A 24,438-nucleotide genomic window follows, 5' to 3' on the forward strand; every position below is an offset into this window, starting at 1 on the left:
ATTAAATTTTCTCATATAATTAATATTTATTTAATGCTATTATAATTTTAAAAGCAGATAATAATGGGAATAATTTTATATATTTATTTTTAATTCATCAAATTTCACTAATATTAATTATGATTGTAACTAGTTAATTAAATTTGCGTCTATTTCCAATTTTGTCGCGTGTTTGATGATTACTTTTGGAGAACAATTGTTCACAAAAAAAAAATATGTATACCTTGGGAATCTCGTCGCTGTAACTGATGATGACTTTCCGAGGTAGTGACGTCAGCCGATATTGGCGCGGTGGAACCTACGGAACCTAAGCTTCCTATACTAGCCATGGAACCCATACTTCCGTGAGATCCCAAGGGTGCCGTTGGCGGTGCAGTTCGATCTTCCACTGGACTGCTCACCTGGCTAGAACCTGACATGGAGCCTCGCGAGGCGGTCTTGGTCAACACGCTCGGTGGTCGACAGTAAACCTGGGCAGATCGTAAATTATGATTTACACGTAATGAGAGATCGCGATCGCAGTCACGAGCACGTAATCGCTCGCAATCTCGCACGCACCTGCATTTTCGCGGTAACCAGGTCCGCGATGTGACGTCGATCCTCTTCCTGGGAGTCTCCCATTAAAGACAGCGCGCTGTCGTTGACCTCGATTATGTGCTCCCGGCCATCCTTGCCCACCAGTAATTCGATCGCGCAGATATCCAATCCTCCGAATAATTGCGCCACATGGTCGACCCATGTGCGATGTCGCTCGCTTATGGAAAGCTGCTCTAGCATGGCCGAGCCGGTATTCGATTTCCAGTTGCCGCTTATGCTTTTTCGCCTATAAGGATCAGAGTGGCAAAAGTGTGTCATTCCAATTATTTTTTCCATAAAATGACGTCGCTAAGTTATTTTGAAATATTTTACTCTTTTGAAGCTGTTGGCTTTTAAATCGAATTTTTTTAATTAATCGACTTTATTGCGACTTACATGAAAGCCTTGTAATTATTTCCGATTTTCTGCACGTGCACGTCGTATTTGGTGTCGATGTAAGGTTCCGCTGTGCAATAACTGTTTGTCATAGCCGCCAGTGAAGCGAGATCTAGAAATTCTTGATTTGTTTCTGCACGGGCTTTGCCGGTCCCACTGTGAGCGTGGCCCAGTTTCACCACCACGGGATATCGAGATGCGCTTACCTGCAATTGGAATAGGTAATTGCTTGACGAATTGCAAGGGAATAATTAACGTGCAAATGTCCTGTCAACTGAGCCTCTCTCTCTCGCTCTCTCTTTCTCTCTAATTTCTCTATCTCTCGTAGTTGCCACCGTTTGATTAGCAGTGCAATCTCTAATTACAATGTATATCAATGCGAATATATACAGGGTGTCCCGAAACTAACGCTTGATATTTTAAAGGCAGATTCTCTGGCCAATTTAAAAACGATTTTTCCTCAGCGAAAATGTCGCGGCACTAATAGTTTTCGAGTTATAAACGATTGAAAATAAAGGGTTTTTCGCAAACTAAGGCTTATGGGAATAAAATATTAATAAAGTCACATTCTTTAGTTAATTTTAGGTAGAGTTTACTTTAATAGAATTTTAATTTAAGGCTTAGTTAGAAAGATACATGATGACAAAAATTGGGAATATGCAAAAAATAATGATCTCCCTCGACATTTTCGCTGAGGAAAAATCGTTTTTAAATTGGTCAGAGAATTTGCCTTTAAAATATCAAGCGTTAGTTTCGGGACACCCTGTATGTTAAAAAATATAGACGAAATTTCAAATATTAATTGAACATATGTTATATGTCAAATGTTTCACATGATTTAGAATATTTAAAATAACATTGTTATTTTTTTATGTATATTTGACACGGTCACGCAAACAAGAATTTAATTCGATTTTTATTCGTCCATTATAATATTGATTATAAACTTCACTTTATTCCATCTAATCGTATTAATAAAAAATAACATGAAAGGTAAATGCTTCTCGGGATATCCCGTTACTATAGATAACTATGGAATCTCTTGGTGATAAAAGAAGAACATAAACATGGAGTGCTTAAGTGCATATGTCACTTGTTGAATCGGATTGATATGATATTTATTAGATTCCTTATTTGTCTCCATATTCTCTTTATTAACCTATCTAGATATTTTTCACATTGCTTTATCTAATTAATTATCATTTTTCATAATTGCCCGTTAAATTTTTATTTTATGTAAAATAAAAAGTCAAAATGTCAAGTATGAAGATATGTCTTTGAATTTTAATAGTTTTCATATCTATCATATTTAGTAAGTGACTTACTTTTACTTATATATTATCATATATTTATAACGTTAAAATAAAATATATATGTATAATACTCTCGACTAAAATTATAAGATAATATTATAAATCTAAATATATCATGTCGGCTGATTGTTAAATCTTCGTTCGACGTGCCCTTTGTAAGAATCGTAATTTATGAAAAAGATTTACCCAAGTGGCAAAAATTTGTTTTAGATTACTTATTTTTGCGTTTCTTCTAAGGAAATGTAGGTGAAAACAGTGCTTCGAGTTGTACTTTAATAATGAGCTTTATTAAGAGACTTGGCTAACGCGACTGACTGTTTTTTCTTTTTGACTGCATGACGAGGCCATTTAGACTCTCCAAAAGGGACGACCGGGTCACTCTGATCCCCAAAAAGGCACATGTACTGTAGATAAAATACAGTGGAAAAGAAACAGATCTTATGAAAAACACAATGGAAAGGATATCAGATATTATTTTTAGAAAAAAATAATTATTGTAGGGAAATGAGTATATTTAGATCAAATATATTAAAAATCAAATAGTATGAATTGTCGCAGTTGAGTATTAAATCGCCAGCGTCATTGTATATTTCGAGTATGATTTTCGAGTGATTCATTTTTTGGTCCATCTCGTGAAATTAGTCAGTGAGTGTGCAATGGTTTTTTACCGGAAACGGAATCACCAGGAGATCACGACGAGTGTTTTACCGTTAACAATCTGTTTACAAATGGTAGGGATGTAAAAGAGGAAGCGGCTGCTTAGTATCTTGCCCCTATATGCCGAGTTGAGCGGTTGTATCCGGGCCCAATCTCCGACGATATCCGCGATTATTGTACGTCGTGAAAGAGTGCTCAATCTGTTCGTGCAAATGTTCGTATATTCGTGGGTGTGGAGAAGTGCCTTCTGAGTATCGCTGGAAATGCGTATCTGGTACTCGCGTTCGTAAAGAAACGATCAACAGCTGCGATTGTGAAAAATAAATCGGGAGAAGTTTACTGTAATAAAAATAACGATTTGAAAGAAAAGTATATTTTATCATGATCGCGATGTATCATGAAATTTATATCAAGTTTATATCAAACACCTTTCTTGGAAATCTGCAGAAAGAAAATGTTTTAATTGCGATCGATGGCGGATGTGCGAATGTCTCCATCTCAGAGATAATAATAGATGAAGAAAGAATAAGAGGGGAAGAATAAACGCGACGAGAGGAAACGGGAAGGTGTGTGATCGAGGGTGGCGACCGTTGCGAGGAGATAGCGAAGAGATCTCGAAGCCGTCAGACATGACTCTAGGCAACGGATGTAGAGTGCGGTAGGTAAAGTTCTCACTGTGTGAGAACGGAAAACGAGAGAGCGAGAGCGAGAGAGAGGAATAGAGCGATAGAAGAGTCGAGAGTATAGATGGTATTTGTAGTCAAGACTTGGAGCAAGCTTAGATAAAGTAGTCTTGAAACGGGCTGATAATTGTAGTGGAATTTCAAGGTAGCCTTCGAGGTATCATCTCTCTTAAACCATCTTTTTCTCAATCCTTCTTAAGTAAGGTAGATAGGTCGTCTCATAATAGCATCTTTTAAGAACAGATTTTAAGCGCCAAAGGCTTGATCAAGCAAGGCCTCGTTCATGAAATTGGAAATGATTTAAGACCATCTTTAAAAATGAGACGACCTTCATGAATTATATTGTCGAGCTCGTCTTTAAGAGAGAAAAAGAGAGATGTATGAATATGTATGAATATATTATGAGTACGACTATACAAAAGCGACCCGGGCAAGTCTTTATCAAGGTATAACATGCACGTGAAACAAGTATATTTCAAGAGAGTTAAATACCATGAATTGAAACAATTTACAGAAAGAAGAATTGTCTCATAGACAAGAGTCTTTCGTGAGTAACCATTAAAAATTCTCATTTTTCAAACTCACAATCAGAGAATACATTTTATTATTAATTAAAGCAAAAGCTCTAAAAATATTATTTCTATCTGACAAACCAATTTCCAGGGAAAACATCGTCTCATATATTCTTCTTCCGTATGCCATTTAAATAACGAGATAAACGGATTAAACTGAACTGGAGCAAGCATCGATCGGAAGACGAGGATGACTCAAAAGAGACGGTCAACATTTCAGAAAGACGGGGACGAGGAGATCATCAGAAAGAACATTGAACGAGGATAGTCGCATCTCGTCGATGTAGTAACCGAGAGAAGAAACGACAAGGATAGAGAATCCAAGCATCAGAAATCAAGAGGGAAAGAGAGAGGCGGTGAGAAAGAGAACGAAGGATGGTGAACGAGAGTGTACACTTCAGTGGAGAAGGAAAGAGAGCGAAAGAGAGACCACGAGGTGGACGGACAGGGAAAGCAACGGGGAGGGAGGGGACAGGCAGGGAGCACGAGCCGGGAACGTCGTGTGCGAGGAAGAACGTAGGAAGGAACGAGAGCCCGGCGTGTCGCTCGCGCTTGCATTGCTTTTCGAAGCTCGCGCGCGATCGGTCGCTCGTGCGTGCGATCGGACGTGCGTACGTGCATACGTGTGCGTGAAAAAGAGGAAGAGAAAAAGAAGGAGAATCCCTTTCCGCGCGATCTCTCCCGCGCATTCCTTTTCTCTCTCTTTGACCAATGTCATCTCGTAATCTGGGTGACTTGTTATCGTGCACGCGAGAAAACGACCGACTCCTCGAGATCGAATCTCCGCGAGAAAACGCGAGTGCGTCTCGTTTCCTAGTATCGATCGACCCCGCGGCTCATTTGACTCGGAATTATTACACCCGTTAAGCTGTGAGAGAGATCTCGGAAGAGACTCTGGGGAAAGGCGGAAGAGACAAAACGGAAAGTCTGTACGGGCGAAAGGATCAAGAAGAGGTCAATCGGGGAGAAAGGTAAACTGTGCACTGCATTGTCAGATTTCCATCGCAAATACAATAGCTTCCGCACGAATGCATAGTAGATTACAAAGGCAAGCTGTTGGCTTTGACTTCAATTTGTGCGAAATGAAATCCGTATAATCAGATTATAGAATTGAGAGACATGAGGTTGAAACTTATGTCTCTCTTTGTAAGCGAGTATTCGCGAAATCTCATGGAAAACAGAATTATTGAGAAATCGAAAATGTTATTCTAAAAATACGTATGAACATATTTGAAAAAAAATGTAAAAAGAAAAAATTATATACAGATGTAAAAGAAAAATATGATTAAAATGCAATTTTATTTAAACACGTTATTTAAGCGACGATGTTAAAAAATATTATAGCAGAATTATTAATATTTCTTTTTAATAATGCATCGATTTTTATGAATAATAATATTATGTAAATTTTATTATATGTTTTAGCATATGTATTTGCAGAAATTCTTTTCTTAAATACAAATTTTTGAGATATCTCTTAGCAAAATTAGAAAAAAATATCTATTAATTTTGTTCAAAATTTAATGAACGAGGGATATAATAAATCGGACAAACTATAAAATCAGACAGGCTGTATAGATTAAATGATTGGAGGTAAAACGCGGCAGCCGACCAGGTTGAATAAATAGAACTTCTGAATGTGTGTGGTCAAACGAGTCGAACTTATAAATGTCGATCTGTAAAGGATTGGATCGAGCCTCCTGTACGAAATAATAATTCGAATTTAAGTAGTAAATATAAACCTTACAGTAATTTTTCAATTTGCTATATGAAAACGAATATTTTTAGTGTGAAAGATATTAAAAGAAATTTTCGAGAGCGATAATCAGCAAGTACTTGTACTTGTGAAATATTAAATAACTTTGAAAATGTTAGACGCAATTGTCTAATTTTAATTTGTATGCATGTGGTGGGTACATTTGTCTCTAGAGGAACGTAACGTGGGAAGGAAATATTTGAGGCGGCACACGATGTGCCTCCAAAATAAAATCCTCGTCGTTTAATTTAAGATTAACTCCGAGAGTATCTCCGCCGTATTTCTACGCGAGATCCATAAATAATGACGTCATCGGCAATTACAATTTGCAACACATATCCATCGCGTGAGTGATGATACAACGTCTTATAAACGCGCGCTCTCTCGACACTAATGAATATCGCGAGGCGGATTGTTTTCCAGCAATTGATATTATTAGAAAGCATTTAAATACTCATTAGTCAGTGCGCAAAATGTGAAAAACATTCAAAACAACACGTGCACGATGCATCGTTGCAAATTTTCCTTTCGCGTGAAATAATCTCTGACGTTGATGAATGATCATCAATGATTATCACTGACATTATGTATATTAAATCCTTCGTCCGTGGATTGAAATCGCCATGCGTGTAATAATCAGAGTCGCGCGTTTTGAAATTGCATACTCTATACTCCGTGCAATTATTCCGCTAGCCTGTGATAAACTGAAATTGAATTGTGCCGTTGATGACGCTGTCGATTTGCGCCTAAGTTTAGTCCGCTTCTGGGAAAGCAATTTCAATAAACGGGACGTAGGAAAATATGAGAGCGCACGTTCTCGAGAATACCGCCTATACGAGTTAGCCCTGTTCCTAAGTACACATGTACTTCTCTAGCCGCAACGAGTTAACGATCGATTCTCTCACGTGAGTCGTAGGTGACTATTTTCCTGGCAACGGTTCTAGCCGGCACAGCATCCAAAATAACGTGTCGAGCATTTCGTGTCGCACGAAGTGCAATAAAAGAGGACTGTTTAACTGCCGAGGGATAAAGATCGCGCACGCGAACACGTCGCTTTTACCTAAAATGTCTCTTCAGACACAATTTCAATTTCATCAATTTCAAAGAGATATTTTTTTTCAATTGTCAAATAAAAAAATATACTCGTCATTGCTTCGCAACATTATTTTTCGCGCCATTTTTTCATTATTAAATATTTCAAATAAAAAAGATATTACCTCTTTTCACGACTAAATTACCTTCGAGGCGATTTTCTCGCGTAGCAACGCGACGAGATGAGCTCTCGGATGCTCGGCACGACACACTGACATATCGACCTTCGCATATTTCGTGCAACAAGGCAATATAAGTGCGTCGCGTCGTGCGTAAATACGCCTTGGAGCTTGTTCGATCGATGGAAGAGGAGCGTACCCTTCGATTAAATAATTGCTGCGTTCCATTCGCGGGATCGCGTCGAATCACGATCGTCGATGGCGCGATCGGGCTCATTGTGCGATTACACGAGAAGGATATAATTCATTTCACGGCAGAGCCAGGCGTAATCAGGCGCGAGCCGTATCGCCGTGTATAATATCACGTTTATTACGCGTTACTCCGATATAAATCGGCCCGTGCGGCGCCAATCAGCCGACCACCACACGCACGTGGTGCACGTCGCACGCATATTCGGCATCCGTAGGTACCGTAGGTCATTTTTTTTTACCTTTCAAGGGAGTGCAAGAGGGCGATCGGTCTCTCTCTCTCCTGATCCGCCCAGATTAGAGCCACGGATCGGGTATTTATAACCGCGCCACGTTTCGCGATTGCGCCAGGTATATACGAGAACACGCGAGGAATGCACTTCGGCAATCATTTCGGCAAGAACTGCCATCGTCAAAATCGCGAGTGACGGCGAAATATGTATCGAGGTGAAATTCATTCCTTCGTCGCCGACGCGTAACTTTTATTCTCGGTTTTTTTAACGACTCCGTTATCGATTTTCAATAGCCTTCGATATTTATATATCGTGTCTCTTGACATCTCGCGGGCTCTTATTATTCTGTTTCTAATATTTTACGCTGTATAAAAAGTTTTTATTCATACATTACTTTATTTAATTCATTTCTTCAAGATTAAATAACACTCTACATCATCTATTTACATGATCTACTTTTTCTTATTTATTAAAGCCGCTGCGCAAGAGGCGCAAAGTATCACCTCTCACACTCTCTCTTTAATGCAAACACGCGGATAAGCCTGTCTGACAAATCACGCTTGTCGAAAGCTGGCTTACATCCAGAATCCAGTATCTATTGCAGTAGATGCAACTCTTGAGATTGAGATGCAACATCTTGTTGAAATACAATAGCGATAGCCTTAATTTAATATCTATTTGCAATTTCAGCCCACGTTCGTCTTAACAGCGCAATTAATCACGCTAATCGCCAAAGTACGATTGTGTCGAGCGACCTTGTCGCATAGACGATACTAATTACCGATGCTTGAATCTGGAGTTGCTTATCGCGCAAGGTAATTTCCGTCGTTCCATTCACAACAGTTACATTCTGAGATTGTGCCGCGCTTCGTCGGCGGGCGATATCCTAACGAGATAAAAGCGCCGATCGTTATGTCGGAGATATTGATCGCGGAGGGGAATCCCACGCGCGTAATAAAACAACCATAATGGTTCGCATCCATGACAATCGGACGACGTGTCCGGGAATAGAATTAATATCCTCTCCCCGATAACGAAGTGAGAATGAACGGTGTCACTTAAGGATGCACGACCTCCGTGTCTTTTTACCCGGAAATACCACGAAGAACTATTCCCACAACAATTAACCGCGGTTCAAGAACCTTCGCGTAGTGTCCGCCCGCTAATGAGTAGACAGAGGACTCAGTAACGAAGAAAATAGTTGAAATCGAAGGTCAAAAGCAAGCTAGCGAACAACTGAACCCTTGAAGCCATCTAAGAATTTGATAACATTGACATTCTCGACTAACAATAGCAGTAATTAATCGAGTTGCATGATTATAATATTATTATAACGTTATAAAAAGTATTTATGTAAAGTAATTAAACTTATATTCTGTAATAATTGTCATGGATCGATGAATAAATCAGAAAATTTTTACATTTGCAATAATAAAGCTCTTCAATCAACGCATAAATGGAGCACAAATTATTTTTATTAGGATTTTTTATATCATTTTATTTTCAAAAAAAATTTCTTTAATAGTAGTTTATCAAGACACAAAAATATTCTATTTAATAAGATATCGCAGATGTATAGGCTTTATAAACCGAGTGTTAATATATAATAATTAATGCATTCTCAAGCAAACAAGTTTTGTTTGCCACAAAAACAGATTCTTCACGTATCGACCTATCACGACTTCCTATTCAAATACCGGCCATATTGATAAATATGCGAAGTGAAAAAAAGCGAATTCCCAGCTAGCATATACTGCGAAACGATAAAATATGCCGGAATCACGTGTAGTTGTCGTAAACATGAAGTGATCGTGTCGTAAGGTGTGAGGAAATCTTAAAAGTGATTACAAGATGTTAAGTAGCTATTAACACGGGCATCATAAAACGTCGAAATCGCATTGAATTAAATCACCGCATCGTTTATTAAATCTGAGAGAGAAAAGACGCAGTAATACGTCATGATTAAATAATAAATATATTCGTATACACACACGAACAATTTAGCAATAAATTACGCGCGTTCGTGAATTATTATTATAGTTTATTGTTAGACTTATACGCGTGATTATACACGTACGTGTAATATTCTTTTACAACCGTGAGATATGGAGCCACGTCTTGTTGCCTACAGTACCGTTAATATTCCCGAAGGTGCGGACAGTTTCCAGTTTGTGTACGTAAGATGAATCTTCGCGCAGTTCAATGCGCGATCGCGCAAAATATTAATAAACATCCGCCGGGCATCTCGGCTCGGGCATTATCGAAGATCAACTATGAGAGTAATAGGACAAGATTCTCTTGTAATCGAGTTCCCCATTAAATAGTTAACGGGCCTGATGCAACTAAACTCCGCACGCAGCTGAATCTAATAAATTCTATTCCGTGTATAAGTACGATACAATCTCGTTACAACTTCGTGTGACTACAAATTGAGTTTGTGTATCCACATGCACTGAACTGTTGCGGGTATCGGCCCGGAATTAACTTAATCCTTGTGGAACTTGGTAACGACAATGTGCATCAGACACGTTCCGTTAGAAATTAAGGCTACTCGAGTATATTTCTGGACGCAGCAAACAATAGACATCTCGTGATATTTTCAAACTCAATTACTTGCTACTCAATACAATTAACTCAATAGCTTGTACATCACGTACTTTTAGATATTGGCAATCAAATGGAAAAGTTTACCCTAGAGTCATATTGTAATTTAATTAATTTAAGGTATTTTATATTTATTTTTATTACTTTGGAAATTAAAAAAATTATCAGGCAATAATAATATAATCTAGAAAATTAAAATTTAGGATTTGGAAATTTTGTATATAAATATCTTTGCATATAAAATCAATTAAAATTTATAATTTTTTTAACTTATATAATGGATAATTCAATTAATCTCGAGCATACATGCTTTTGTATGCATCTCAAAGAGACGAATAATTATTTCGTAAGAATTAATTTCTATTATAACACTGTGGAACTTCTCTGTAATACCTTGATATATATTCCACACATAGCATACTATGATATGTGCGGTACGTGTCGCGAAAATTCATGGAACACCCCGAGGACACCTCGTAACTCGCCTCGTGGTGGCCTTGCCTAAAAGTCGCTGTGGCTTACGAAATACCACGTAGCATCCCGCGTCGGGTGTGGTCTCTCTTCGCGTTTTCTCTCGTTACATCATCGTGAATATACACGGCTAGTCTAATTATCCACACTCTCCGTGCTAGTTGACATTCCTAAATCTCGCTCTTCTGCCCGATTCCACTCTTATACGCGAACGCGAGAAACCTTCCTTTCGTGAATTATTATCTCACGAAATTTAATTGACAATCTCGTTTATTGCCCGACAGCTTCGCCGGAAGGCAAAAATTAATTGCATTACGTTGCGCCGATATCTCCTGAATATCACGATTTTCTCATTTATTGATGCTTGTTAATCGAATAAAAGTTTTATTAGATTGGAATAGAAAATCGGTACAACACTACTGATTGAATAATAATTATAGGAAAACGATTCTCTATAAAGGCGTGAATTGAAAATCGAGGAAAAAAAATTTAAACTTCTCTCTTTGAAATACATGTACGTATTTGCAATGACATCAGCTTGTCTTGTGTTCTGAATGAAATAAAACGCCACTCTCTTGGCATATATTTGCATTTACCATACGTCAAATATACATCATTAAAATTGCGCATTTTGTTTCTGTAACTACCTAATTATATACTCAAGGCCTAATATTGAACGCAGTATGATGTCGTAGCGTATGTCATACTTCAAAGCACGATTACGCAATAATCCATTAAATAATGCGTTATGTAAGGCAAATAATTACTTGTATTATCGCATTAAGATTCGTATCTTTTATTAACCGACATGATCAAAATATATCGTGAACCTTCTATCACATAGATACCAAGACAAATCGTATAATTACACAATTTGCGTATAATTACGCAAATTGTGTAATTATACGATTTGGCTTGGTATCTATGTTCGAACTCGTGTGTAAGGGGTTATGCCTAGTCATAAAAATAAAAAAAAAATTTTATGTTTTTACATTCCCTTGAAGTGTATCATATTCAAAATATATCCTAAAAGTTTCAAATTAATCGGATGCAAATTGACGGAGTTATAAGTGTATGTTTCATGAAGCGCCAGAATGTATAACTTTGTTTAAACACGACTATAAAGTCTTAGCTCTAATGTTTTGAGGGCTATCAAGCCAATATATGAAAATTTAAATAAATAAATAATATAATAACAAAATTTAAATAAAAAAACAATATAATAACATCCTTAATATTTGTACTTTTGCATAAAAATTTATTTGTAAAAAAAAATTATTACACTTTTCAAAAAAATTCCCAAACATACTTTTTTCGATCTGCTGACTAGGCATAACCCCTTAATCTACGTATGCTAAAATTATGAAGATGCGTCTGTTTTATGTAAATTAGAGTAGAAAATATGAATAAAACGTTGCGGTGCTTTTAATTATATTATTTAATTACAGAAATTGTATGATATTATTATACATTCCTTTGAAGATTAACAATTAAGAGGAGATAGATTAAATTATTTAAAACCACACTTTAATATTTCCTAAGATAAGAGAAAATAATTTTTGTGCTCTAAGTGCGCGTGTACGCTTTTAAGAAAGATAGAGAGAATTTCTAACACGTACACTATCTCGTTATGCACACAGAACGAGCCACTATTCCGTATGATAATTTCGAGTACGCGGAAGAGTACCTTCGCTCGTTTCTTGCGATTTTAGGGCGTCTTTTTGCGACGCGTGTCAAATGATACCGCGCGTCGGCGGTTCTTGAGAGCCGGCAACGACGTCTGCCGCGTTCTTTCGTGACCTAACTAATGCGTAGCTTTACTACGCATGACTCAGCGGCCAACAATCTCATTCAGCGAAGAACGAGAATCGCGATAAGCGCGCATAAAACACTTTCGCAACGTCGCTTCAGAGAAGAGGAAAACTTCTAGGATGGGAAAACGTTTTGCTAATTGGAGCCATTCGTTAATCGCGCGATATCTCGTTTCTCCTCCCCTCTTTACGATGATATGAAGACTTTTACTGTGCGTAATAGAAAGCACGTGATACGACCAGTATCTAAAGAATCGAGAAAGTTGAGACTCGGAATCGATCGTTGATGGAGTTCAAGATGGAAAAGTGAGGATATTGAAAGTTAAAAATTCAGGATCGAAACTTGCAGTTTAAAACTTGGAAGTTGAGACGGCCACGTACTGAAAGTTAGAAATTAGGAGTTAACATCTGAGTGAGAGAGAAGTGTGTGAAGATAAAAGTATGTCGAGCGTTGCACCGAGCTGAAAGCTGAGAATACACACGGATACGAGCTCGAAATTATTGTATGTTTAGGTTTCCTTGGTGAAATCAGTCACGCAAATAGTACACGTGCGTCAATGGTGTTTTGGATTGCTTTCCATCGCCCACTCGTACTTAGAAACGGTCGCAGCGATAGAATGCATGGCGCGTGGTGCGCCCGAGAATGATCTCATCTGCCACGGATTTATGGAGTCCCAGTGGGTGGCTGGAGCTCTGTTTCGAAAAATGCTCGATGGAACTTATCCCGATACGGCGTTCGATCGGGATATCAATATCAATTATACGACGAAGCCGTCATCGCTCGTTGAATCTCGTCGTTTACTTCGTTGTCAGTCATACTCGCGAAAAGCGAGGCTGTAAAATTATATTAGAAATGATGCATGATGCCGATTCGCGCGACTTATGAATTGCCGATGTGTGGGATCTTATCGCCAGTTTTAGAAGCGACCATTGATCAACTCGCGGTGACGTTGTGATTTATGCCCCATCACGACTTTAGCATCATTTGAATGAGGAAAAAACCATCTGGGAGTCCTTCGCACTGCAAATTGATCTTTGGCTCCAACCAACATGTTAAAAGAAGATGTTTATTTCCGATAAATGCCAATTTATGGAATTTATTTCTGTAATTAAACTTTTTAATAAATTTTTGATTTACAACATTATTCTTATCTCATATACGTATATTATTAAAAAAAATTTTAAATGACACATTTTTATGCTAAATGATACTGTCGGGTCGATCGCTTTGATCTTAACTAAGTTCCTAAAATATAGGACATAATGAAGGAGGGAGTTGTTAATTAACTATCGTTTTATAAGACATCAATAGGACAAATGATCGTTCTATTTTCTCTTCTTAACGATATAAATAGATTCTTCGACACTCTCTTCGTGACCCAACACTTGGCTGTTGTGTTTCGACTAGCTTCTTATTCTTATTTTTCTTTTTAGTGCCAGTGAAAAATATCTAGCTTACTATCTATTCTAGTACTGTCAACTGCTTTATATATTTCTGCGCGTATTTCACGATTCGAATATTATTGGGAACTTCTCGCATGTCAACGCGAGGTATCGGGATACTAAATTTCTCGATGGCAGGATTCACGTTACGTAAATTGTTGCATGGAAATAAAATATCAATATACATTTCACAATTATCATTTCTACCAAGAGATTGAGAGGATTGATATAAAGTATCGAATTAATCTAATAAAAATATTAATATGTTACTAATTCTTGATTTGAATCATTTTTAACATAATTGTTCGTATTCTATTAAATTTTAAAATTCTAATAATTTTTTAAAAATATTAATTTTGAAGATAAAATTATAAATGCTTTGGAAAAACGAGAACTTTGATATTTCGAGGATTTCGTGATACGATTAGCACTTCTCTTTCGGCGCATTACGCCGACTTTATATTTGTCTTATCAAATCGCGACGCGCTCCAGATTCACTTCACAAGAATGCCGACATTCTCGGAACGAGGGGAGGATGATGGCGAATTCCTCCGGGCATCCGATGCAGTTGTAGCGGTTAACTCCTTCTTGGTGGCCGACCACAATTTAAATGTCGAGAAAGAATAAGCTCGCACACGGGTTGCGGTCGCGTGACCTCGCACGGGTGAGAATTACAATTTCATGTAATTTGTCGACGCGGACGCGTTTAATTGTCCCCCCGCTAACGAATGCGCATAAATGCATGAAAGTGATTAACGTCCCAGAACCAATGCTCTTTGCGTATTATTCCTTGTGTTGCGGGCAACTTTTAAAAGTACCTAAGCACTGTCCTCATTAGCAATTAGGACAGACAGTAACGTTGGTCGACCGTAATCCGATTAATGTCTATTGTTTCTCTATTTGAATTCTACAGGAAGACTCACATAGAATAAAATCGCTTGAGACACTGTTATAAGTCGATTCTTCCTGATTTATAATAACGCATATAAATATAAAGAAAAATTTTAATAATATAAGTTCTCGCATGTGATCTATCATGTATCTATGAGCATAAAATTGAAGAAAATTATTTCGATTACAAACCAATTTTAAAAATCAATGTTTATATAAATGTCAATGTGTTTGGGCTTCTGATAATATATTTAAGAGATGCACAGATGTTATCTCAAGGTTTCATTCTGTGTGAATCATCGCGTACATAAATTTCTTTATACATTTGTATTCAATCTTTCAGCTGTTATTTGTAAGCGATGATTAACGATAAAATTATTTCCAAGCGATAAAAACAGCAGATATGATATTATATTAAGAGCTCAATAGGGTTTTTATTTTCTTCTCTCACTTATCGTTAAAATGCGGCACGACTTTCTTCGTAAGTGATCGATATCCAAAGCGTGATAATTTCCGCGAAGCCGTACAAGCGGACCTTAGATACTTGCTACCACGAGCGAAAACATGAAGTCGTCGATAAAAATAAGTTTTGTTGATATTAAACGTAAATCGCCCGGTGAAACGATGCGGCCACCCACGTCTGACATAGATCGGTCTGCAACTACTGCTCGAGAAGGTGCAGTGAAATCTCGAATGTACGCGTGATTAAAAATGCCAATTTACATAAATATTTTTATAATAATGTATGCAGATTACTAGCAAGTTTTTTGTACGCATAGATGTATCTTGTATAATGCATTGCCAAGTTTAAGGTTGATAGATCTGCGTTATAAGTGTTAAGTTCACGTCAATTTATATTGCACTTTCACTTTAGCCAATGTAGTGTAGAACGAAGATTGACGTATTACGATGATATAAGCGGCATATCTTAATAAGAACATTAATAATCACCGCGCACAATTTGCATCATATTTATCGGTATTTGCATAACAGCATGATGATTCATATCGCAATGCAAATATTCGCTGATAAACAGGCCATCTGCACAATTAATTTGATTAATTTCTTTATTCGAATATGTATTTTAATACGTATTTTAGTATAAATTTCAATGCGTATTTTAATCAGTACGAGAATAATAAATAATTGATCTCATAATATCGATTCATCTTGAAATTTTTTTATGTAACATTAATTTAACACTAATAATACAATATTAATTATCACCATATTTTTAATTGAAACCAAATTATTTTATATATTTATTATATCTCAGCTTCAGCTTAAATTATATCGTGGATGTTACAGTTTTCCTGCGAAATATTGTTATAAAATTTATGTAGATTCAAAATTTTTCCTTGTATATATTGATATTTTATTGTGTACATATTATTATAACATGTATAAATGTTAGTAGTGATAACATTACATTTCTCATGAATTTAATTTGTGTACGACTTAATATTCCACACACACGCATGCAAGGAATGTAACGTGCAACGTAACCGCGAATTTATCTGATGCGCTTCCGAGCATGACGATGAATTGCATGACGCAATGTCCAAATTTATGATTAATCGAGTCATCTGTAGAGTGCGCGTCTGCATTTGCGGCTTGTTTCGTGCAGAAAAAAGACAATCTCGAAAATAGACAAATATAATCGCAAACAGTAGTCTTTATTAGTGCACTCTGTTTTGAGAGAGAGATAAACTATTTAATATTTATATACATTCAACAGAGAATTAGATATTTAAAACGTCAAAACACTATTTAATATAACATATTCCTGACAGATGCAAGTAATACACTTTTTTCCATTCGATTAAAGTTTATGTGATTCATTCTGTTTTTAAAATTCTTTTTAGTTTTTAGCTTTAAATTAGCAATCCAATTTAAATCCTTAAATAAAGTTTTTATATAAATAAAGTTTGTATATTATATTATAATTAATTAAAAAATAAGACTTGTAACATTAAAAAAATATAATAATAATAATTTAAAAATTATTTGTTCATCATTTAAGTTGTACATATTTCTTCACAAATACAATGAAAGACTCAATTATACAGTATACATAACGAAAGAATAAAATGATGCAGATGTGTACTCGTTTCTGCTGAAGATTTATGCTATTCTTAAGTTTTTTTCATGAAAGTTATATTCTCTTTAATTGGATTTTCCCTAATAATTTTTATTTCTATCTTAAGCATTTCCGCAAACACACACACATATACACATATGCATATACTCTCTCTCTTTTACACACATCATATCATATATTTTCTTCATAACAAGATTGTTGATTAATCATCCGAGCTCTAACTGACCCGCTTCGACCTGTGAAATGCGAGGTAATAGTTTGCTTATCTGATGCACTTCAACGCATCCGGAGTGCATTACGCGACAACCGAATTCATGAGGCAATAAATTATTGGCTTCGTCTATTTGCATTTTTTTATTAGTATGTAAGGATATATCTCGAGTCATTAATTCGCGAGAAATATTATGTATTTTTTATCGTGCACCGATCAGTCCAACATAATTAAATATCTCGCCTGAGATATTTTATAACAATTATGGCCGATCATCGATCATTTCTCATCAAAATACGCACGAGATCGATTACTTAAGTCCTCGTAATAATCGCGTGTCCCGTCACGCTTGAGATCGATTTTTCGGCAGGCCCACACTTTTTGCAAACAAAAAAAAAGAAGAGGACGCGATCGTCCTTTCCTCACAATTCATTTCCGACCATAACGGACGGGATACATGACGCAACGTCCGAAAGTCACGTGATTAATCGAGAACCGAGATGCGTCTGCGGCTCGCTCCGGTCTTCCTGTTCCTTTTTCGGAGCACACGCGCCGTGCCGGGAATTGCGAATGCACCGGCATCGCGCTGCACGCAAATGGCATATGAGCTCAGAGGCTCTGTTCACGCGTGCACGCATGTACGGATGCTGGCCGGCCGCGGAATATAATAGCGGTAATACGTTGGAACTGGGGCAGTCTTGCTTTGACGCGCGTCTTAGGAGCATCCACCTGTGAGCGCCGCGCGAAAATTTATCGCGAGCACGTCGCGATACCGTGCGTGTTATTACTTCGTCCTGGGCTATTTCTCGAGGTTAGTGTCCTGACGTAAAGTGACAAATGAAAGTATACGGTTCCCCGTGCCTCGGTCGTCGTAAGTAGGTCTCGGAGAAAAGTTCTCTCGCATCTAAAGCGTTATCCCACTGCCTGATCGCCAGCGCTTCGGATGGTGTTGCGCGAAACAGAGTGGCGTTTCACAAATATTCGCTAGATGTTTGCGTAATATTTTCATATTTTGATATTTTGCCATAATCTTCTTATTACGATCTTTTCCAATTAAAAGAAATATCATTACTTTGTTTATTACTTTGATAATCTATTAAATTATACGTGTGTCTCTTTAGCTTTTTACTTATCTATTTATCTAAGATGATAGGTGATACATAATGTTAAAGAACGACTAACGTTAATTCATGTACGACGCGGCATTTTAATTTCAAATTATTCGATCCGTTATCTAAGAGTGATTTTAATTAACGCTACCACGTGCACCTCTCCTGATTAATCCTCAACTCTAATGGACTATAAACTGTATAAGCAAATGTGTGTATATCAGATTGCATTCAACTCGCGTGACATTATGTGACGAGTCTGGATACGATGGTCCATTAAGGAGTAAAAGATACTTTTCCGCTACTTTATACACCGTCCACTTATTCAATGAAGACAATCTGAAGTTGAATGTATTTTCTACTTGATAAAGCCGCTTCTACGATTGATTGATTATATTAAAACATTTAAATGTAATAGTAAAAATAACATTGGATGTTATTAAAATAAAGTCTAATTAATATTGATTACAGAAAATCTCATGAAAGAGTTGGAGAATCGGCAAGAGAGATGTATCAATTTAATATTAAATCAAATTTGACAAACGTTGTCTTATGTTTTCTCGAATATTATAGTTGTTATGTTTTTCTGACTGTTTATACTTTTTGTAAATCACTTTGTAATCATTTCGACACTGAAAAGGACACTGGAACAGATCGAAGACAGATCGAAGTGTTTACTAAATTGATATCTCGCGGATTCTTCAATTTTCATGCGATTCTGTTTAATACCTAACGTTATGATCCTCTTTTTTACTATTACTTTTTTTTATTATTATTTGATTATTTTATCATATGGACCTTTCTCTACTCTCTTTCTTTCTCTATCTCTATTTTCTTTCGATTATATTAATTTGATGCATATCTATATCATAATGACACATTTTGCACAAAGATTTATATATATAGGACAGATATATACTTATTAAATTTACATTCCAGACGCGTACATACTTTTCGCGACGTTATCTGTTTAAGGAAAAGCGCATATATATATTCTCGTTTTATATCATACATATTTTAGTACTCTAATTAATTTTCTGAATATAACACTAACCATCACTTATAAATGTCACATCGTGGTTGCAATGATGCAGGTACTCGATGCATCTGATTGATCAAACATATAATTAATGCACGTCTGCGTATTACATTGGCGTCGATACCTCGTTACATACATCTGCAAGATCGCATTTATATTCCCAAAATATCAAAACTTTTAAATTTTTCATTAAATCTGTAGTAAGGCTCAAATTTTAGCGTTTATAAAAATTAAAAAATAATAGAAACATAGGATTTAATTACTTTATAAATATATTTCAATATCTACCAATTCAACATCTACTATAAAAATTATCCTACATCTTTAAGGAGTGTTTAATTGAAATTTCGTATTCATAAACACTATAATTTATAAAAACTGCTCAATGCTTTTAATTGCAATTTTCATACATCGCATCACACACATATAAATTTGTTTATTTACATAGTTAAGATTTACTTTGGAAGTAATTGTGGCTAAATTATTTTAAATGGAAAGATTTTTATATGTTTTAAAAAATATGTTTAAAAAATTGATTATATGTGTCGCGAATTAGAAATTATCTGGGACAATTACTGATAGCAAAACGCGATAACGATAATATCTTGGAGTCGATATTCTCGCCTGTCTGTAGCCGCACTCAATGTATTTTCTGTTACGTAACAATGCGGCACCACTCTCACAATTCGCGGACTTGCACGCGTCTTATCGTCTGATGTCATAGTTACAATTTCACAATGATCGTTCAAGTCTGAAGTCTGGTGCGGCGCGTTGTCTAGTGTGGTTTCACGTTTCTTTTGCGGTTTTATTCGCGAAATATGACATCACACAGAAGGTCTTTTACCGATTGTCTTATCTTGTCGCCAAATTAGCGCCCTTTTTATCAAGTTCTCCTCTTCATAATCAAAATTCATTCGTGATATATTAATTTTAGCAAAAATGGGCTTGTTATTAAAGTAGTTTCAATTTCTTACTTTTTTAAAATTTTATTATAGATACTGAAAGCAATATGTCTGGCACCTTTAAGAGATTTGTAGAATTTTTAATTGGAAGTATAACAGATTGATGACGATAAAAAATTTTAAAATTGCGAAAAAAACTTCACATCTGTTTATACTTATGCACATTATCATTATATACGTATTCGAAGAAATGTCTTCGAGAACCATTCGGGCCATGTGCAACGATACTGGCACTTTGATTAACTATATAACGATGGCTCGTGTGAATGGCGATATACAGCTACATAGACAAAGATTACACTTGAGAGCCTCTGTCCGGTATTTAGTCTGCAGGATGATAATTACCGACAGCATAATTGCTGTGATTCGCGTGCTCTCGTTAGGTGCACGATGGGATTATTGTGTTTCATGAATCTCTGCTGAGTGGATATCGCGAAGCCGACTGCACTTCTCCGCTAATTACATACATGAATAATTCAAAATGGTTGAGGAGCCAATATTAATGTAACACGTAACAATTATAATTATTACTTATTAATAGTAGATAGAAAGAGAAATAGACAAGTCGTGCGCTTTAATTACATCTACTATATCATTTTGCGACATTCAAAATTATTTTTTTTCAATGATCATGCAATTCTTTTTTTTATCTTGTATATACAATCTTTTATATATCTTTAAGGGGTTATGCCTAATCAGCAAACCGAAAAAAGTATGATTTGGGAATTTTTTTTGAAAAGTACTTTTTTTTACAAATAGATTTTTATTCAAAAGTACAATATTAAGGATGTTATTATATTTTTTTTTAAATAAAATATTAAAAAATATAAAAGTTATAACTATTCTCCCGGATATTGTTTTTTAAAAAGTGCTGCGCGGTGAGCAGTGCTATTCGAAGTTGATTCATCTGATATCAAAAATTCGATAAACTGTAGTTAATGTATGAATTTGTCTAATAGATGAACGAAGGATTAATCGAAAAATTGTTTTGGGACAAAATGGCAGCCATTTGACACCAAGATATTCTTTTTCGACTTAAAAAGTGCTCATTTTTTATTAAGTAAAAAAAATTATTCATTAAAAAACAAAATCCTTTGTTCATCTATTAGGTTTTTATATGTAGAAGAAGCCTGTAAAATTTCAAGCAAATCGATGTAACGGTTTTCAAAATATCTTGCTCACCGACTTTGAAAAAGTGATTTCGAGAAAAACGCCTTTAAGATTTGTGTCAAGTTTACGTTTAAATAAAATGCAGGTTTTTTAAATTTACACAGAATCATCTATTCCGGGCCCATATAATTTTAGTTTATTTAAGTCTTCATATATTGACTTGATAGCCCTCAAAACAGAGCTGAAGCTTTATAGTCGTGTTTAAACGAAGTTATACATTCTGGCGCTTCATGAAACATACACTTACAGCTCCGTCAATTTGTATCCGATTAATTTGAAACTTTTAGCAAATATTTTCAATATGATATATGAAATGTAAAAACATAAAAATTCTTCAAGGAAATGTAAAAACATAAAAATCGGTTTTTTTTATTTTTATGACTAGGCATAACCCCTTAATTTCAACAAATCCCCTCTACTTTCCAGTCTCGATTATAACACGTGTTTCATGGATCGAATTAAACCGTACTATCTCAAATTGATTATTGGACACGATTATTAAAATCCTATTACACACCTCATCTATAATCTACACCGCGAGATATTCTTGACCATTCGAACAACGGGTTTATTTCGGCCGATATCCAGGGAGGCTACTTACGACACGCCGCTGAAAGTTCGAAAGTTGGTCAGGTCGATTTCCATGCATATAAATAAATACGCTCACGCGACCAGTAATGAAAACCGGCACCGGCGACGATGCGCCGAAAGGAATAATCAATGTCGGGCCGATTGACGCGGTCGGCCGCTAATTCACTGCGAAAGATTTAACCGCGACGAGTACATATAGAGGCACGTTAATGCGATACAAGAGCGCGGGGATTAATGAGTATGTAAATGCGTATACGGGACGAAAAAGGTACATCGAATGAAGTATATGACACGGGGATGGCGTGATCGCCATCGCAGAATAGTTTCGCGCGAAACACGAGATCGCTTGTTCGAAACGAACGCGACGTTCTCGAAAACATCGATATTCCCCGCAAGAAGTATGTTAAGTATTTCTTATCTCTTCAATCTTCGTTTTTTCATCGATCTCGCGTCAATCTCCAGATTTGCATATCGGAATGATAATCTGATCGTTAGCATAATTAAGCACAAAAATAATAGAGGATTGAAATATGGCTTTTATCATTTATTTATTGGGTATTTCTAGGTCATTATTTGCTGTATTCTTTAAATACTACATGCTTTGTGCACAAGTATAGTATTAAGCTTCTAAATAAGTTTCTGAAAAATTGAAATTTGCATGAATTTAAATATGACTTAAGGTTTTCTTAGAGTATTTAATTGCATTCTGAAAACTTTGTTCTTTGACTCTTTATTCTTAATTATTTACAAACAATTAAATTAGTCAACGAATTTGCAATTGAAATTAAAGGCAAAAGTTTTGTAGCATTTTACATTTGAAAGACTAAGAATAATTTCTGTAATTTAATTAAATATATATATATATATACAGAGTACGAATTACAATAATACCTGCTTCTGAGAGAAAAGAAGAGAGAAAAAGAGTAATCTCCGCATCTTGTAATTACAACTATGCAGATCCCAGAGGTTTATTACGAGTCAGGCTCATTCGAGTTGAGAAACATTTGAGAAAAAGAAAAAGGCTGGATGCGCCCAAGTACGTCATGTAAATGCAAACCGCGTCGACGAACGCGACGGTGTAGTAATTTAGGTTTACAGAGCAAGCGAATTTAATCGAGGGCCCGCCCACGCGTCGACAATGAGGCTCGTAACTTTCGGCGGTGAAGGGCGCTATTCTTTTCGATTTGATGGGATTACCGGTCGACAGGGTCGACCCCGTGTCTGCTCTGTGAGGCATGTCACAATGGCCGTCATGGATGGTACCTTGAAACGCGAAAGGGATGGGATCGAGAAAGGAAGGATCACACATTGTTCGCGCACGATTCGAAAGCATAGCACTACGGCTACCGTTACGAAAAGTATTTTCATCCGTATGTTTAATTCCACAAACGTGCCCGGTTGAATTCCTACGATTCATTCAGCGACTGAATTCCACACGCTTGACGTTTGACTCGACAACGAACCTGGTTCAAGATTGTCCATAAATCTCGACGAAACGTGCGGGAATTTATACACGCGAACGGGGAGGACGATGCCGAAAGGCCACGTCTCGCCAAGCAATTTTATGTACTACTCGCGAGGGGAGGGGGATGGGCTCCCATAATTCGGACAAGTAATAAAAATCATGCGTGTCTGATGATTTTAGTGCGCGCGCGCAATCAGCGTTAAAGCCGTCTCTCGTGATTTCTTAATAATGAAATCGCCTGGGCGATCACCCGATCGTAAATATTTCGGTATTAACGTGACGTCGTTACTCTCGCGTTTACGATTTCTGCCAAAACACGCGTAAATCATCGCCGCCGAGTCGGAGGAAATGGACAAAGGATGTAATTTTATTTTAATAAGTGATCTATAATTATGTTTACACGGGGAGTCTCGCGAGAAAGGCTCCTGTGGAATACATATTGTTGCCGTTGAAAGGAGTAACAAACGTGTTTTATACTTAATCATGAGCTTAGCGACTATAATTTCGAGATCGCACGATGATAAATAACACTTTTGCGAAGAACACACTTGTCATCATGCGTCTTTGCCATATATTTTTTTTTAGAAGGAAAATGTTAATTGAACAGGTTTCGTTATACGCATCTATAGATCCTGTCTGGGCAAATATATCCCTGTGTTAATTAGCGATTTCACGCATCGATTGAAATCCGAGATTTCGTATGTGAATTTTTTTATACTAATTTTCTGACGTAGCAATAAATATCGACTGTAAATAATTTTTCTATGTCTATAGAACATTTTTATGGAGAGGCAAAAAATAAATCTTCTAAATTTATTCCTCCTTTTCAGACTTTACGATTTAATAAAATACAGGATGACATAAAAGCTAGTTCGGAAATAATTTGCAAAATATTTACGTTGCGATTGATTTTTTAGTTTGCGT

At 36.3% G+C, this 24,438-nt stretch overlaps 2 protein-coding genes and 1 long non-coding RNA gene across 8 annotated transcripts in view; 2 read left to right on the forward strand and 1 right to left on the reverse strand.

Moving 5' to 3' along the window:
• Positions 1 to 24,438, forward strand: part of Timp (Tissue inhibitor of metalloproteases) — a 79,585-nt gene that overhangs the window by 47,255 nt on the left and 7,892 nt on the right. Inside the window, exon 1 of one of the 3 annotated variants that reach the window (XM_083105591.1) lies at positions 4,744 to 5,168. The exons of 1 other annotated variant lie outside the window; for it this stretch is intronic. The gene's annotated coding sequence lies outside the window, so the exon portion shown is untranslated. Of the gene's footprint in view, positions 1 to 4,743; positions 5,169 to 17,828; positions 17,990 to 24,438 lie in introns of those variants that run through there. One more of the 3 variants, XM_083105592.1, reaches the window with a different exon arrangement.
• Syn (synapsin) overlaps positions 1 to 24,438 on the reverse strand; it is a 50,508-nt gene that overhangs the window by 9,126 nt on the left and 16,944 nt on the right. For all 4 annotated transcript variants that reach the window (XM_083105583.1, XM_083105587.1, XM_083105584.1 and 1 more), the window contains exons 7-9: positions 973 to 1,178; positions 559 to 823; positions 224 to 470 (exon numbers count right to left, since the gene is read on the reverse strand). In XM_083105583.1, the coding sequence (XP_082961709.1) occupies positions 224 to 470; positions 559 to 823; positions 973 to 1,178 (718 nt within the window). The remainder of the gene's footprint in view (positions 1 to 223; positions 471 to 558; positions 824 to 972; positions 1,179 to 24,438) is intronic.
• Positions 12,614 to 13,677, forward strand: LOC145974821 (uncharacterized). The gene is made up of 2 exons (XR_014439810.1): positions 12,614 to 12,971; positions 13,046 to 13,677. It is a non-coding gene; the product is annotated as an uncharacterized LOC145974821 (long non-coding RNA).

Source organism: Camponotus vicinus, unplaced genomic scaffold (genome assembly GCF_025532165.1).
Source record: "Camponotus vicinus isolate PSW18456_S1 unplaced genomic scaffold, iyCamVici1.0 SCAF_7, whole genome shotgun sequence".
NCBI lineage: Eukaryota > Metazoa > Arthropoda > Insecta > Hymenoptera > Formicidae > Camponotus > Camponotus vicinus.